This window comes from Ursus arctos, unplaced genomic scaffold (assembly GCF_023065955.2).
Source record: "Ursus arctos isolate Adak ecotype North America unplaced genomic scaffold, UrsArc2.0 scaffold_37, whole genome shotgun sequence".
In the NCBI taxonomy this organism is placed as follows: Eukaryota; Metazoa; Chordata; class Mammalia; order Carnivora; family Ursidae; genus Ursus; species Ursus arctos.
Genome location: NW_026623053.1, coordinates 28,442,515 through 28,461,433, shown reverse-complemented (window position 1 = coordinate 28,461,433; position 18,919 = coordinate 28,442,515). Strand labels below are relative to the sequence as shown.

At 38.2% G+C, this 18,919-nt stretch overlaps 1 protein-coding gene across 1 annotated transcript in view; it reads right to left on the bottom strand.

The window, feature by feature from the left end:
• ATL1 (atlastin GTPase 1) overlaps positions 1 to 18,919 on the bottom strand; it is a 78,988-nt gene that overhangs the window by 7,626 nt on the left and 52,443 nt on the right. Inside the window, exons 8-11 of the mRNA XM_026513707.4 lie at positions 7,852 to 7,944; positions 6,631 to 6,769; positions 2,026 to 2,153; positions 887 to 943 (exon numbers count right to left, since the gene is read on the bottom strand). Coding sequence (XP_026369492.1) covers positions 887 to 943; positions 2,026 to 2,153; positions 6,631 to 6,769; positions 7,852 to 7,944 — 417 coding nt within the window. The remainder of the gene's footprint in view (positions 1 to 886; positions 944 to 2,025; positions 2,154 to 6,630; positions 6,770 to 7,851; positions 7,945 to 18,919) is intronic.

The window sequence follows — 18,919 nt, the reverse complement described above, 5'->3', positions numbered from 1 at the left end:
CTTTGGACAAAGTATAAAATATGATGTAAAACGGAATTCATATTTATTAACCCTTCACAGGCAATTCTCATTTCTGAGTATCAGGTGCAAGAAATGTACAAGGACACAAGGCCGTGAAATAATTTGAAAGTATTGAAGTATTTCCACTACATTTTAAAAAATTTGTAAAATTAAAATTTCAAAATACATAAAAACAAGTTTACTCAGTAAGCCATAGTTATAAAAATGAATTTTCATTTGGAAGATTTTTTTTCCTCTTAAAAAATATTTTTAAGCCTCTCACCAAATGTGGGGGGAAAGCTATAAGCCCAAACACACGGGAAATAATACAAAGTACATTCTGTGTGTCCTAATATACATACAAACATGCCTTAAGTTTAAGGACTGATACTGATAGAACAATGTACCACTGATTTAAAAAAAAAGGATCCATTAAGAACTTAAAGAAATTGTTTAGGTAAGTAAGGAAAAAGCTGGTGTCTCCTTTCTTCAATGTTTACTTGTAGAAATCACTTGTTTTAAACCCGGACCTGCTTTTCTCCTTGCGCCACGTGTGAACCTGAGCCACAGCAGGAGTCTGTTTTCTAAACCAAGTCTGTACGGAGAGAATGAAAGCTTTGCTATAAAGTGCGTGTATGTCAGCACAGGTGAGGCTCCTCTGTGTGCATCTGAAAATATCTGAGCACACGGAGAGTAGTTAACAGAAAAATAATCTTCCAATAAATCATCCCCACATTTGTATTAGTTAATTTCTGACGGCCAGATTGGAGCATATCTTCAGCTTAGCACAGCATAAGGCTAAGGACAGCTTAGCTCTAGTGACAAGTGGATTTTAAAATGTCATGGCTCCCGATTAGTAAGTACCTGTAACGTGAAAAAAAACTACCTGTAACATGGATTTGGGATGTGGTAATTCTTCACCTTGATAGATCTTTATATAAGCCTTAAAAAAAAGAGAGAGAGACTCATGTTCAAGTAATTCCATTTACTATTTCTCCAATTCTGTTAAATTGTGTTCTAAAGTCTAAGGTCTTGACAGTTTTGGGAACAATTCTCTTTCTCATTTTAATTCCCCCTTTCTTAGTTATGTTCCTTTTTCCTGAAGTGTCCTTTTCACACGTCTCCTCTTGCCAACCCTACCCTTCTTGAAGGCTTACCTCACTGCCCGTCCTCTAAAACTGTCTCACATCACTCTGCCAGAAGTACCCTCTCTTTCTCAGTTACTCACAGGCGTTCGTACCTGCTGGTGTCATAAGCCTTATGGGACAGATTTCTGTAAGCGTCCTTAATCTCCTGCTGAATTCTAAGCTCCTCCACAGTGTTAGGCACAGTAAGAATTCACATTTCAGGTACATAAATAACATGTCATTTATTGCTAAGAGTGATGAAGATAAATAATCACGCAGGAGGTATGGACAGTATTTGAAATGACAAAAATGTGAATTTTAAAAATTGGTATTTTAGTCTTTGCAGCATCAATCCACAAACCAGATTGGTAACTGAAACCCCCCCACCTGTGGTTGGTTAGAAAAAAAAAAAAGTTTAGTATTCAGTGCTAACCTAAGGTAAACAAGTACATGCAAATTTAAAATAATTCCACTTCAGATGGGCCCTTGGTGCAGAGAGAGGCAATGTGGAAGAATTTCCTCCAATAGGAAGGCAAAGTACAGCCCCTTCGGGAACATCTTCAGTAGGACGTAAAATTCTGTATAGCTCATGACTGAAGACTACATAATGTTATGGACCTTGAGCTACACCTTCTCCCCCAACAAAAAAATAGACTTTACCAACTCTTAGATATATTCACACTTCAAAATATATTTCTCTCAAGATAAAGTTAACTCTAAGCATTTTCTTTAAAATTTTAATTTCAGAAGCAAGCTGCTCTTGGGAGTCTAATGATTTTTTTATTTTTATAGATTCCGCATAACTTTGCCCCCATATTACAGAGTCTATAATTTTTTGTTTGTTTGTTTCAGGTAGGAACTGCATTCTAAAACAGTGCTCTAGAAATGAGAGTGATACCTTGAAGTACTCCACCAGACCTCGGCAGGTGATTTTGCTCCCATTGATCTCTTTAATATCTAGGCTCTCAGGACTAAGTAGCCAAGGAATGAGTATTTTCAAGTTTTTGATGAATTCATCATCTATTTCTACAAGTAAAAGCACATTCATCATTACTTTAAAAATCCAATCCAGTCCTCCATGCCATGCAATAAAACATCCTTTGATTTCCTCCATTTCTTCCCCAGTGACAAAGCCTTCCCTCACTGTCCCATCATCTAAAGAAGTCCTGCGGCCCACTTTTCTCAGGTCAGTGACCCTCCTGCCTGAACTGCTACCGCTAGTCTTTACTTCAATTACATATTTACTCACCCTCCACCCATAAAACAGCTTTCTGGATGTTAAATGTTAAATATTTTACACTCTATCCACTTAACCATTTAAGTTCTGATGTACTTAAGTTTGTTGGTGGTTTTATAAATGGGGAAAAGGCCAGATACTCAGTGGCTTATAAGATGTATTCCCTCCAGAAAATGTATGCTGAAATGGCAGTTTTTAGTGTACCCACCTTATGAAAAGTGTACAGAACTGGGTAAGGTGTGATAACTAGAACTCAAGTTCAGAAGAATAGTGATGGTGACGCCACCGCCGGTGGTGGAACTCACCAGTACAAATTAACATGGCAAGAGGCGGCCATGGAGGCAAATCAGAGGATGTCCGAGTTGTTGACCTATCATGTTTAGGACAATTGATTACATATCCTCACGTTACAGCATTAGGTTTAAGCTTAAACTTACATGTTTAGCAAAGTAACACAGAAAATACATCTTCAGAGGAATCTTTTGAACACAGTGATAATTTCTGAAATCATTCTTTCAAAAGATAGAAAAATAGACCTACATAAAAAGCAAGATATGTCCAGAGATTTGATATCTGAGTAAATGTAGTAACTGCCTATAATTTTTAAAAGTCTGAATTTCAGCAGAGTCACTGAGTTTTCAGGCTTTGGGACTGGTGATTTCTGAGGTCTTAAGGATAAAGATTCAAACCATGTATTGTGTTTGCGTCTCCCTTGCTTACGATCACAACCCCAGTATACACTAAAATACCAGTTCACGTAAGAATTCACGTTTCCCTTCTCTTGCTTCCTGCTCTAGAGTTGTAGGAGCATAATGTTGGAGACCCTCAGACTCATTTTACTTCATGCTTTGTACACCTCTGAAATTTTAGTGCCCATCTTTTATGAGTACTTGAATAGGAATTTATGCAAATGTATTTTGCTGTTTGCATTGTACCAATTTTTACTGATAATTTTGCTTTGTATTATATTTTGATTTATTCAAATTTATTTATTCCAATTTATTACTGTGGTTTGCTTTCTAGTTAACAATAGTTACTAATACTGGTGTTTGTATTATGTTACCACATTCTGTGTTGGTTTTGCTGCCTGCTGTGCCTCTGTATTCACTGATACTAACAGGTTTTCTTTCTTTGCTATATGACATTTTTTTTTGCATTTGTGGAATATTACTATATATCTAGAACGTATGATTTCTTCCTGAATTTCTGTATAAAACAAAAACCTTTCTCATTATAAAACGACTTTAAAATCACTTCTAACACATGTATTTAAATTCCACCCCCCCATTCCCTTATAAAATTGGAATGGAAAAAGATATACTTGTGTGTCTAATGCACCAGCAAGTGTGGTTAATTATCATTAAATTAAGTAACCAGCATATAACCACATATTGGGATTAAAAATGTGTCTTGAAGATGGCGCGAGCCACAGTCTTTGTTGTCATTGAGACTATTCCAGTTTTGGATTCAGAAAGTACGAACCACATATTCGTAACATACCCAGGTGGTGAGCTCTTGCTGACAGTATTTGTTCCTCACAATAAACACATGACCCGGAACTTGTGCAGACCAGGTCAATTTACAGCGGTGTGCTAATGGGCTCTGGCCCACCGCAAGAATGCAAACAGACATGTGTGGGTAGATGATTATTGGGGATGATGTTCTGTTTCCATCATTTCTTCAGGAATTCTTGCCATAAGAGTAAAACATGGCGAGGAATTCAGGGGCTGGGCCGAAGGGGTCATCTGTCACAGTCACTGTGGACATGACAACACCCAGTACGAGAGCTCTGTGGGGCAGACGCACCGGGGTAGCACTGCCGCGTAAGTCTATGAAGGAAGATATTTTCTCAGGATTACCTGACGGACAATTCGTTAGAAACACCTTTTGAAGAATAACTACCTTGCGATGGTGTTTGGCTCTGCTTCCTGAAGTCTACCTGAAGCTGCTAAGGATGTGTCTCCACGGTTCGTGAAGTGGCTACTGCTCACTGTGCACGTGGAGCAGAACACAGAGCAGCCGCAGAAAGAACGCAGCTCCTGTTAACTGAGAGATTCACTGAGCTGAGAGAAGCATTCCGTGGGCACTCAGAACTGCTTGACTGTAGCATCAGTGAACCTGATCCTTTTGACTTCCTATGTGGGATGTTGTTAAATTAATAGCCGTTAATTTGAATCATAGCATTATATGTTTCATATAATACGGGAAATGGTAAGACTATTTCGATAACGTGAAGAACCATGATTACTATTGGTAGTGAGCTAGAAAGTTATTTCTATAAGTTTGTGAAAGAGTATGTAAGGATTATCGTCGAAGAACAATCTTTGCACAACTGTTTATCTAGAGACATTTCTTCCCTAGAGGAAGAAAGTTATTCAGAAGCCGACCCTCTGGAAAACAGCATAGCCAACGGACAAGACATCCTGGATAGAAACCACATCACCTTAGAAGATTCAGAATGGGATGGAAAAACAATGTGGATAGCGGACTTTCAAAACCGCCCAAGGAGAAACTGAGGCTAAGTAGAACACTTCGGCGCACACACAGATTCAGCAGGAGCCCCACAAAGCCTCATCGAAATGCAACTTTGATGGGCACCTGCAGCTGCTTTCCCTTTCTTTTTCTCTCAGGCCAGCCACTTCGGTAAACTCATAATGGGGGGGGGTTGAGCCTCTAAAGCAACTGTATGGGTTAATATGTGTTTAGACATGAGGGTAAAATTTGAGGGAAACAAATCTGTTAAAAAGGCGGATCTGCATCTGTGTGGTTTGTCTTATACTCTCTCCCTGAGCTCTTTCACTGCACAACGTATCGGTTAATTTCAGAACTGCAGCTGTACACTGCAGAGGGGAGCGAGCTGGAGTACTCTCCTGTTCAGTAAAGGACTGTTGTTGAAGGCCTGCCCCTCCCCTGCCTGCTTACGACTCCCCGACCCCTGAGAAGAAAGAGGGGCCTTGTGCGAGCCCTCTCTTTATGTCATTTATTCAAAACACACCGAAGGCGTTAGGTAGCTATACAGTCCCAAGAGCTCTGTGCTCACGGGTGGGCTGGAATTCGTAGGTGATAGTGAAATGACAGGATCCTGCAGTTCTGGCATGAAAATGTACATACTGCTGCCTGTTCTGTTACATAAAGATAATTTAAAACATGTATAGAAATAATGCTGATGATTGAGCAATTTGGGATTCTATTTATGATACCGTCATAGTTAAATATAAGGTATCTGAGTATAAACGCCATGGATACAGGGGGAAAAATAGGTTTGCTTTTCAAACCTGTCAGTTCCGTAAAAGTGGACGCATGTTATGTTGTCCCCTTTTAAGAGGAATTTTAAAGTCCTTTGAGAAGGGTTGTGCGGAAGAGCGTGTTATGTCACTGTCTCTCCAACCCCCGCACAACGCAGAAAGGCCACAGTAAATTAAACAAATGTCTGAGCTCAGTGGCGTGTGTACTCAATGCCAGGCTTATAAGTAAGAGTCAGAAATGTCTTTTCACTACTTTGTGTTAATTACAAAGCAAACATCTAAAGACCTGGCGATTATTTACTAGGAAGTACTCACTCCTGTTTCTTCAGACCCCTATGTCCACCACATCGAGCCCACCCCTTTTTCTAAGAAGTCGAGTTGCTTTGGAATCTTAAAATGTTAGTAATGCCTCTGTTTGACAAGCAACTACTATTATTATACAATTAGTATACATTATTTCAAAAACACTCCAGTGCTTTTGGGTTTTACAGAAACTGGTCCTCATCCAGAAGAGGACTTCATTTTTAGTGAAGCTTTCGATAATTTATAAATTAAATTCTTCAGTAGCATTTTGAAAGAGCTTGAGTTCAGAATTATGCAATGTTTCTTTCGATCTCTAATTATATAACTTACAACAATAATTATATGACTTATAGCATTCGAATAATATAGACATCTATCTTTCTCTAATGTAAATAAGGAAAATTTAATAGGAAGACATTAAGGAGCATTTCTCAATGCACAGAGGCGAGCATCGGTGAAAAGGGAAGAGTCACTGCCTCCCAGGTGAACACAGGATTTTGCCTCTTTTCTCCTTGTATGTATTCAGTACCCATAGAACCCTCCAGTTCACCAAGGAGGTACTCAAGCCCCAGCCCAGGATTCCCAGTCCTCTTGACAATTTTTAATCATCAGCCTCACATAACTGGATAACCTAAATTTGCAGCTGTAAGCCCAGTAGACAAAATGATAATTTTATAACCAGGATAAGTAACGTAAACATATTCATTAAAAGACAAACCTTTCAGTTTTCCATCGAAGTTTGGATTGGTAGCTACTTTTAAGCCAGGATGAGGTAGCAGAAAACAGGAAATTTTGGTGAAACAGGAATGGATGTGTTTTCGAACATTCTGTAGTTCTTCGTGCTGGTTCCCTGAGACCTGCAGTAAATCATTCTAAAGTTTAAACTACTTTCATCATAAATTGAACTCCAAAAGAATTCTGCGACATCGTATCTTCGCTACGTCTGTCTAGTCCCACAATGATAAAAATGACATGACAGGGCTGATACTAAAGAAAAAATAGTCTTGGGGGAATGGCCATATCTAAGTATAGCATACATAAGGCATTATTATTAGAATTAACAAATGTTTACTCTTATGCTAACTCAGATGGGCCTTCCCATTTTTTAGTACAAATTAGTGGGGTTTTATTCTACCTAGTTCTTACAAATTCCAATTTTAATTCAAAGTACTCACAGGAAACGTGAATAGATCATAAGATATTCCTACCTTCTTTTCAGGAGATACTCAAGACAGCCTCTTGTCACCTGGTAGGTACACATTTAAATTCTAGAAAGGCATCTGAATATTTGGGTATTTATAAGCTACATTGTCCCTGTTTTTTCCAATGTATTTGACAGTTAATAGTACAACTACACTAAAGTAATTATAAACCTAAAAAGATAAGCTAAGAGATCATGAGAATCATGAAGCCTTATTTAATCTTGATTAAAAAATTTTCTCAATAGTTATTTGTTGTGATATCTGTGCAACGTAAACAATTCATTCAATACTGAACTATTCTGACTTTGAAAATGGAAAATCCTTTAATTTCACTTTCTGTGAACTATTAGCAAAATGTTCTAAGACTGACTTTGGGGATTTCAAAATTAGATATTTCTGTTAAATTGACTTTTAAACCTCTACTGAAACATGAATCCAGATATTTGTACTGTCAGCCTTGAATGGATTTAATTATTCAAATCGAAAGATTTATCTTGGAACAAATCATTGTTTTGTAGATATCTACAGAAGAATTCTAATCTGTACCATAATTATTGATAATATTTAAAACCGTAACTCTGAAAGTATTGTATTAAATATCAATCTTTGTTCACAGAGACACGAGAAGAGTCAAATAAGACTGTGTCTAATACGTATCCATCCCGCAGATCGTTCAACAAAAATAATTCTCGATTTTACTGCTGGTGAAATTTCATGCACCTAAATATCTAACAAACCTTGAGGCGTTTTTCCAAGAATTTGGAGCCACCTTCAGCTCCATATGAAAATTCGTATGGGAAACTCCAATCCCGAACAAGAAATATCAGACTCTAAGAAACAAGAAGAAGAAAGGATTGATAAGGGGATCTTAAATGGCCTCCCTCGGCTTTATACTGAAACCAGTTAAACATTATTATTATCATTTGAATAGTGTTCTACACCACACTGTGGAATTATAAAAGCAAACATAAAACCTTTGAAAGTTGCTGAGCAATCTGTTCCCTGGGAGATCATCCTTCCTGTTCCCACCAAGTGAAAACAGAAGGCTGCCCCAAAACTGATTATAGTCACACAGAGCCACTCAGCCAGTTTGAAGGCACCTCTCTCATCTCTTGGTGGCGTGCATGCATCTTGGCAATTTGGGGACAGCTTTTATGAAGACTCAAGTTTTATTGGAGGAAAATTTTACCATCTCTTCATATATCTTTCCTCTATTACATTTGTCCCATTCTCTTCTTCAGGGGCTCTCCGTACACACACACGCTATGCAGATGGGTAAGAATCCAGGTTTTATAGGGCCCAAAGCTTATACAATCTGTTGGGGGGAGGGCTCAGTGAGAAAAAGAACACGTAATTGGGCTTGAAAGTGAATATTTACTTAGAAAGAGAAAAATAACAAATTACAAATTTTTAAAAAGCTGATGAATATGCAAACACACAGACAATCCAGAAAAAAACCTAACATACCTTAGTAATAATTTTTTTTCCTACTGTTTTTGGCTACAAATGATTTGATCACTTCATCATATGATGATTTTGTTTTTGTTTTTGTTTTTAAAGATTTTATTTATTTATGTGACAAAGAGAGACAGCCAGTGAGAGAGGGAACACAAGCAGGGGGAGTGGGAGAGGAAGACGCAGGCTCCCAGCAGAGGAGCCCGATGCGGGGCTCGATCCCAGAATGCCTGGATCACGCCCTGAGCCAAAGGCAGACACTAAACGACCCAGCCACCCAGGCGCCCCATGATTTTGAAATAATTTGTTAGAAAGTGAATTCAGTCTGTCCTCTAACAAGGCCACATTTTTTATCATAAAAAATTATTAGTGATAGTTTAGAAATGTTACCATTTCACAACTTATTTGTAATGCCATGTACATTTTTAGTTTCCTCATCTGTCAAATATGGACCCTAATGGCACCCACCTCACAGGAGTGCTAAGTGAGACATAAATAGAGCACCTCTGGAAGGGTGTCTGCACATAGCGCTGTGTTAGCGATGTGATTTTTATTTTAATGGGCACATATTTTAGCAAATGGATAGACCATAGTTTATTTTGCCATTATCCTAGACGTTTTCCAGTTTTTCTATTATTCTAAGAAATGCATTGATAAACATCCAGCTGAATATTTGTTCACATCCAGAAGGATTTTATCAGGGACTGCGCTTCCAGAAGTAGAACAATCATTAGAATCATTCGGAGTCTTTAAAACATATAGAATTCTTGGGACCCACCCCAGACCTCTTGAAACCAAAGTTAATAGCAGCTTTCCTTTAAGTGCTTATTATATGCCAACCACAATGCCAGGAATTATACACATGATATTTCATGCATTCCTGCAACAGCCAAGAGATAGGTTATTATTTATGATTCTTTTCAGAAGAGATAATATAAAAAGCCCCACCACCTGACATTAAGTGACGCGGCCAATGGCACAGAGAGATGGCACAGCTAGCATTAAGCTGGGCCACTTCAAACCCGTGCCGCACAGCCTCAGCGGGAGGACCACACAGGTACTGTAGTTCAGTCTGACGTCTGCCCAAAGCATGCTTTTTCTTTTTTTTAACATTTATTTATTTTAGACAGAGTGAAAGAGTGAGAGACAGAGAGAGACGAGTGGGAGGGCCAGAGGAAGAGGGAGGGAGATTCCCACACAGACTCCGTGCTGAGCATGGAGCAAGAGTGAGGCTTCATCTCAGGACCATGAGATCACGACCCGAGCTGAAACCAAGAGTTGAACACTTAACCAACTGTGCCATCCAGGTGCCCTAAAAGCATGCTTTTATATGATTAAGAGATACTTCGATTTTAGTTTCTGGAAAAATGTAGGTAATTGAGAAAAAAAATTAGTAATTTTTATGAAATTAGCTATCTTTAAAGGATTTTTCTAAAAGTTTATACCTTCTGAGCTTCTAACTGAATCTTTATTTTAGTCTTCCTTATTAAAATGTGTTGATATATCTTTTTAAAGATTTTGTTTATTTATTTGAGGGGGAGAGCGCACAAGGCAGGAGAGCAGCGGGAAAGAAGCAGACTCAGCACTGAGTGGGGAACCCAGAGTGGGGCTCAAACCCAGGACTCTGAAATCACAACCTGAGCCAAAGTCTGACGCCCTATTGACTGAACCTCCCAGGCACCTTTGTTGGTATGTCTCTCAATTCTCTTTTAGTCTCTGGGTTCTTCCTCCATTTCTTCTTTCCCCTTACAGCTTATCTGTTAAAGAACCTAGGACTTCTGACCCATAAAGATGAGCATAACCCGGACCTTGTTGACTGCATATTCACAGGCAGTTCAACAGGCTCTTCTGTCCTCTGGATTTTCTGCAAATTGGCAGCTGGGTACAGAGCCTTGATCTCAGGTCATATTTTTTCGGCTGAGTGCTCTTCTAGCAGGAGGCACACAGTGTATGATCATCTGTCCTTTGGTGAAACTATGTCATCTTTGTTTATCTGAAGTCCATTCGTCAGTAGCTTTCTCATAAGGGCTCATAAAAACAATATTCTTTGCACTGTTACATGCTGATAAGTTTGGGACCTGTTATAACAGTTGTGACTTTCTATTTGAAAGTCAGTTTTCTTGAATATAAAATCCCTGACTCACATTTCCTCTCCTGAAACCAGGCACACTTCTTGGTTTGCATTATGGATTTTTAAATTTAATTTAATTTTTATTTATTGTGTGTGTATGTGGGGGGGGGGGGAAGGAGATTCTTGTGGAGAGGAGAGTTTAAAAGTATCACCAGGACACCTGGCTGGCTCAGCTGGTACAGCATCTGTCTCCTGATCTTTGGGGGCTGTGAGTTTGAGCCCCACTTGGGGTGTAGACATTACTTAAAAATGAAATCTTAAAAAAAAATAAAATAAAATATCCCTATCTACTATCTTAAACAGTCCACTGTCTTTAACAGATTTTTTGTCAAAATGAAATACAATAATTTGTATTCAGAACATTTCTACCTAAAATATATTTTTTTTAAACAGAGGTTAGCTAGGAAGCAATTTTTGCAAAATAAAGGTTCATGAACCGGGATAAATGAAACCAGGTATGTGGATTTGTCTATATTTTGCTTTTTTCTTGGGGAATTTTAGTTTCATTTTTTGGTCTTTTTCACTGGGCATCTTCCTAAGTCGATATACTAAGGACCATGTGTAGCACTGGATCAAATATGAAGTCTTATTTTCTGAAACCAGTTATCTATATTCTATGTTCTCTCTCTCCATCTCTCTACAGTGTCAGATTCCCAAGTTCCCTGCCGAATGTGCCCACCCAGAGGGGTGCTGCTAAACTGGCTCTCCCAGAACCGATTTCAAGCTACTAGCAATTTACTGGTTGACTTATGTAATTCCTGACCATGCACTGATTAGTTCTCATGCACTGGTATAAGCCAGCTGTAGCACTGGCCCCATCCCCTCCCAAGATAATTTGTCTGCTTTATATTTAAAACGTATGGAATTCTATGAATCTCAGTCCTTATGTCGAAGTCACCGGTTTTTCCACAACTGTGAATCTTGATTTGTTCATACATACGGGCAGAGATAAAAATCAAAAATATAAATTATCCTAATTTGCTCAGATAAAAATATTTTGAGCCATAAATACTTTTTAATGAATTAATTCCAGTCAGCAAACGGGGCAAATGGTGGGGCCTATGCTGTGCCTATCCTGCCAATGATCACATATATTTTTTTAATCATCAAAAACATAACTTTCGTTAACTTCCCTTTCGGGGCTATATCCTTCAGGAAATTATTCAAAAGCAGTGTTGGAGCACTACTATGAATGATAGTGAAAAACTGAGAAAAAATCCAAATGTTCGACAACAGGAGAATGGCTACTCAAATTATGGCATATTGATACGATAACATATTAACAGCTATTAGTATTATAAACAGATGGAACAAAATACATGTGTTGATGATGGCAGAATAAAAGCTTACATGGAATAACGCTATTAGCAATATAATGCTAAATTTATGAGCACATCCATTACAAGTATGTGAAAGAAACTCCCAAACTCCCAGGAACAGAGTAACTGCTCTAGAGCCTTGTACCAGAAATACCTGAACTGGTCTTTAACCACTTCATCAATCAATTTCAGTTCTAATTTCAGTTTCGGGTAACAACAAAACGCAGTTTAGAACTTGTTTTAACCCTATCCAAATACAAACTCACTTCAATCGACAGCCACTGAATGTCAGCCAGTGACAGCCTCATACTTTCAAAGTCAGTTAAGTAGTGGAAGACTCACTCCAGAAAATTCACTAAGGCTGATGTCAACCCTTTCTCACCTCTATAGCCAACAAAAACCAAAAACTGTTGTTGTATTCAACAACGACAACAAAACCTGTAAAACAGACATCAACCCGTTCTTGCCTCTGTAAACCACATAACTTCAGAACAAATTCCCAAACCCTAAATGTAATTGTTAGTTTGCTTTGCTCAGTGAGACTAGGCCTCACCAGCATCTCTCTTTTATATAATAAAGCAATAAATTCAGCTCTGGTTTTTGTATCAGATTTTGAGTGATGGTCTCATCCTTTGACAGTTCTGGAAGTCCCTCACTTGGCAGCAGTCTCTATGACTCTCGGGCTAACAGGTGACTTCTCCTTGTCCCTTGTTCCAAAATTCCATTTGTCCTTCAAATTTACTTCCAGGTGAATGTGTCTCAACAATTATCTGATTTAAGTTCTGATTTGCTTCATTGAGCTCTTGTCACTGATTCATTTATCCTAGGATTTTTGTTATAAAGACCCAATAGGTCTTCATATAAGGTCATCAGTTCTAAGTCTTTGTATAGGGCAGTTCAACCTTTAGTTTTGGAAAGTACTCATTTATGATAAATAATTAGACCAAATTTTTGTATAAGGTTATTAGAACTTTTGGCTTGGAGGTATACCGTTCAGTAAATATTTTTACTATTAACCTCTTTATGCTTTTGCTGCTTGCTTTGCCTTCTTTTGCTTGACAATTCATACAAAGTCTGGTCTCATGTATTTTGCTTTGTCTTGAATTGTCCTGTGTCACTGAATGCATAGGGAAGTGGTCTAAAAGGAACAGATAGGGGCATAAACTTAGTAAGTCTCCAAACCAATCAAGATGCCCCAAAGACTAATGATTGGAGGTCTGTTAAATTGGCAACAAATTTACACAAAAGTAATTAATCAAACTTAGCCTTGGGAGCCCTACAAAACTTTTAAGGGGACACTCGATCTTGTCAATTTGTCAGTCACTGTGCTTAGTCCATAACCCAGGATCAATGACTATCAGATTATTGATTGTACAGCACTGTCCTGACCTCTGCTTGCTTGAGGAACCAAGCTGCTTTTCAGAGCACACACATTTGACCAACTTGTTACAGGCTTGTATATTATCAAAGCTGGACCCTCCTCCTGGAAAAATGTCTGCTTTCTGTTTGTGTTGCACTATAATCCTAATTATTGCACTTAGAAGAATGAATGACTTTCAAAAAATTCAGAATAACAGTGGTCATTACGGTGATCGTTGTACATGTCAATATCAATAACTAATGCAGTTAAGGGGAGCTCTATAAAAATTAAGAGATAAAATATCAAACACTCATTAGTTAGCCTCTTTAGTCAACTAGTGACCTCAAAACAAAATGCTGAATCCAAGACAGCGTCTCTCAATTTGACTCTCTTACCTTCTGAAACTTACCCTCCTTGCATCTTTCAGCTTTATCTTCTCCACTCACTTCACCCCTTCAATCCCTTCTGCTCCTTCCCCTGACCTCCTAAATGATTTCTGCAGGAATTTTTGCAGAAACGGACTAGCCATGTTGCCCCAAACAACACCAAATTGCTAGACCAAATGGCTCTACAGAAGCTGAATTCAAACCCTGGTGTAGAGTTGAGTTTCAAGGAATTTCTTTAACCCAAGAAGACAGATATTTGCTGCATAATTCAGGATTTTGTTAGATACTTACAGACCTGAACTATCAGTCCTGTTCCAACTAGTTCACTTAATTGTTAGTCCCTCAGGTGGGAAAAAAAATGTTTAAAAGCAGTAGGGTAAAAAAAGACCAGGAGAACATTTAAACAACCGAGCTCTTCAAAATAATAATAATAATAATAATAATAATAATAATAATAATAATAATAAAATAAAACATTTCAATAGACTTTAGAGGGCAATAAAAATAGACAAAACACCAGGTAAGTCCATTTCAGAAGACTTTCTCTCAGAGATTAAACGGTCAAAGATTCAAAGTTGTAAACAAAATAAAGATCAATCATAGGAAATGTTATAAATAGAGTTCAGGAAATTTTCAAACAATCTTCTGGGTATCTAAATAGCTAAAGTAAAGGGAACCTTGTCTTTTCTTTTTTAAATGGGCTCAAACATAGAATATAGGAATCAGAAGAAAAAAACTTGAATGAAAAATCGTCAATTTAAAAATCTCCAGTATATAGCTGATTTTTCAGAGAGGCTTGAATAGTTAACAAAGTAGAAATCAAATCAAATTTGTGGCCCTCCAGATAAAAATAAGACCAAAATATCCTCTATTTTCTAGGAATTGGGAACCTATCCATAGCGACACCTATAGATACGACAAGCAAAAAATCCACTTGAAGAACCAATGTCCTTTACTGGCTAAAAATACCTACAGTGCGTACGACTCTAAAGAGACTGAAGGGATGCCTGGCTGGCTCGGCTGGTTAAGCATCTGCCTTCATCTTGGGTCATGATCCCAGGGTGTTGGAATCAAGTCCCGCATGGGGCTCCTTGCTTGGCAGGGAGTCTGCTGCTCCCCCTGCTTGTGCTCTCTTTCTCTCTCAGACAAATAAATAAAATAAAAATCTTAAAAAAAAAAAGAGAGACTGAAGAATCTCTGTGCAAAAATCACCAACGACATAAGCAGAAAAGTTGGAGAAGAATCTATAAGAGTCCAGATTACTACCTTCCAAATTACAGAAATCTTTCTTTTTACATATATAAAAAAATTAGGCCAGAGCAGGTATTAAGTCACAACATGCACACATCAGTGACTCGTTGTCTTTTACGGCCCATCCCCCGAGCCAGTAGCCAAGGCTTATCCTCTTGCCTCAGAGCAGTCCGGCCTTGTCTGACTCTTGAGGCACCTTCCGACTGTGTACTAGGATCACCTTTACCTCTGATGGTACCATATACACTCACTATTGCTAACTGAAAACATCTAACATTTTTCTGTTAGTCTTAACTAACGAAATATGTTATTTTATTCTTGGGTTCTACTTCCTAAGTGTGCTAAAATGGGGCTCACAAGGAGCAGTTGTTAAAGTTTGAGGAATTTCAGAAAAAGACAATTATCATACGGTTTCACTCATTTATGGAACATAAGAAATAGGAAGATTGGTAGGAGAAGGAAGGGAAGAATGAAGGGGGGGTGGTAATCAGAAGGGGGAATGAAGCATGAGAGACTATGGACTGTGAGAAACAAACTGAGGACTTCAGAGGGGGAGGGGGTGGGGGAATGGGATAGACCAGTGATGGGTAGTAAGGAGGGTACGTATCGCATGGTGCACTGGGTGTTATACGCAAACAATGAATCATGGAACTTTACATCAAAAACTAGGGATGTACTGTATGGTGACTAACATAATATAATAAAAAAGTATTATAAAAAAATAAAGTTTGAGGAACTTCACAAGTCAGTTGACATCATATTGGCAGCCTGAAATCAGCCATGGTGAAGGTATTTATACCTCAGAAATCAGCAAATGCTTTCAATGAGAACCCCCTCCTCTTTCCTCGCCAGCCAGCTAGAAACATTTATCAGCACACCACTGGCTAAACTTTACATTTCAATATTGCTTTTAAACTGAACTCACTTCCCTTTTAGTTCTCTTCTTAAAAACAGTTTTAAAATATGACAGATATTTTGTTTGCTTGATATAAATTGGCTTTTGATAAGAATCAAATTAATCTGTTAATTCAGCTATTCACCTCATTGGCACCTCACTTTTCCTGCCTGTAATAGATCTTGTTCATTATTTACAATGTCACTGTTTCAGAGGTAAGAATTCTTCTATTTTAAATTTGTTAAATTTAGGGGCGCCTAGGTGGCACAGCGGTTAAGCATCTGCCTTCGGCTCAGGGCGTGATCCCAGCGTTCTGGGATCGAGCCCCACATCAGGCTCTTCCACTATGAGCCTGCTTCTTCCTCTCCCACTCCCCCTGCTTGTGCTCCCTCTCTCTGGCTGTCTCTCTGTCAAATAAATAAATAAAATATTAAAAAAAATAAATTTGTTAAATTTAGTTTTGAGTACAAATTATTTTTTAAATTTCATTACCTGTCATCTTACTCTCTCAAGCAATGTTTAAAATTTCTCCACACTTTTATCCAAATAAATAAAGCTGCTCTGAGATAGAGGAAGAGGTTAGAAGTGATGAACTCTAAAAACAGCTCTATGAATTAATTGAATGTGAATTATTTTGTAGGCAGTAAGCTCATTAACATTGGACTTAACGATGTTTTTTAAAAATGTGAATTATTTGCTGATATCTTGAACATTCTGAGATCTGAATATATTAGCATATTACCTTTTAATTTCATGATGTGTAGTATTTTTTGTTTTGAATTTGGTTGCTTACATTTTAAACATTATTAAATATCTTTGGAAGCCACTTTTGCTTCTTAATGACATTCTCATTTCAATTTCAGATACTTTGATTTACAAGTGCCAACTTGTTTAGGAGTCATTGTTGACTCATTCAGTCAAAACTTTTTTTCACTGACATTTCAAAATGCCACCAGTTTGCCAGCAAGTGATAATTTCTTGAAGTTTTTTTTCTATTGTTTGGTCTCTATTCATTATTATTATTATTATTTAACCAAAAACACTACCTCTCCCTGTGTCTCCCTCACTCTCTCTTTCTTTCTATCTATCTATCTATCTATCTATCTATCTATCTATCTATCTAATCAGAGCACGGGTTAGTCTCTCTTCATTTTAATGTATCTGGCAAAGTGTAAGAAGCAGTAACATTTGTTGGTAAGACTTAAAAATCCTTTCCAGAATTTACAATGGAGTTCCCAGTCAATGCCAATGGATCTGGAGAGTAACAACTTTCAGAGAAGAGAAAAATCAAAGCTAATAGCCCGATTACTATATAATACTTCAACTATCACCCTGACAAATTATTATATTTTAAAGGTAACTATCTAGGGGCGGCTGGGTGGCTCAGTCAGTTAAGCATCTGACTTCTGCTCAGGTCATGATCTCAGGGTCCTGAGACTGAGCCCTGCATCGGGCTCCCTGCTCAGGAGAGCCTGCTTCTCTCTCTCCCTCTGCTGCTCCCCTTGCTTGTGCTCTCTCTGTCAAATAAATAAAACCTTCAAAAATAAATAAACAAAGGTAACAGAATCTAATAGGTATCATAATCCAAAGAGAAGACTGTAAGCAGGGACCGGTTTTATTCTACCTGGACTCCTCTCCCTACCCCCTTCCCTAGACCATCATCCCTCCAAGCAAAGGCCCCTTTCTTGCTTCATATTTTTCCCAGATCCCCACTCCCATTCAACTGTCTACTCCGAATCACACTTACTCTAACGTGTATTATTTTTGTGTATGTAGAGCATTTTAAGTAATCATAAACAGTACTGTGTTATAAATCTCAAACTTTTTTCCTAATTAATTTGGTATGAATTTTAACACTCTATTCATGCTACTCCATAGACTACAGGTTCATTGCCTTTGGATGTTGCAAAATATTCCAGAATGTGCTTCTCACCATATTTATGTATCCGTCCTTCTAGGGATGGACACCTATGCTGCCTTCCACTGCTGCTACTACCACTCTATCCATGCTACAGTGAGTACCCTTATACACTTCCCCTGCTTCACAGAATCGCTGCTCCAACGCACTTTGACCAGCAGGGCCTGAGTGCTCCCCTTTACTCAAATCCTATCATTTGGTATTATCCCCATGTTCAACTTTTTGCCTATGAGTGTAAAATGGTATCTTGTTGTTTTAATTTTTATCTGATTATCAATGAGACTTGACATCCTTTCAAAAATGTATTAGCCATTCAGGTTTCCTTTCTGTGAACTGTCTATATGTCCTTTGCCTATTTTCTCTTTACTCAGTTTAACATTTTTGAATGGTTTTGTTTTGTTTTTAAGACTTTATTTTCCTAGTACAGTTTTAGGTTTACCATAAAAGTGAAAGGAAGGTACAGATATCTGCCATATACCACCTGCCCCTACATATGCATAGCCTCCCCCATTCTCAACATCACTTACCAGAATGGTTATAAGACACGGCAAAAGCTAGATGAGTACCAGAGACAGGATACTGGGCGGGGGCAAGTTTTTTGGAGGTGGATTCTTTCTTTCTTTCTCTTTCTCTTTCCTTTCCTTTCATTTCCTTCCCTTCCCTTTCTCTCTCTCTCTCTTTTTTTCTCTTCTTTCTCTTTCTCTTCTTTCTCTTTCTCTTTCTCACTCTGTTTCTCTCTTCCTAAGTTTTATTTAGTCTAAGACTTAGCTTGAGCCCCTCTGATAAGCCTAGGCTGAAGCTGGCATGCTTTAGGTGAGCAGTCGTTGGTGGTTAAATCTGCACCTCTTCCAGGTTTTCAAGGCTCTTTGACTTAATTATAATCTCCTGGCTCTTGATATATAAAGAGGGCTGGGGCAGCGGGAGCATTAATGGGCCAAATAATCTGCTTATACCACTCAATACAAGCTCAGATATTGCCCTGACATCACCCTGCTGTTCCAAGCAGAGGCTGAGCTGGTTGCTAGTCTGATACCTGGTGCAACGAAGCAAGTGATGGCCCACACAGGTCAAGGTGTAAGAAAGAGAAAAG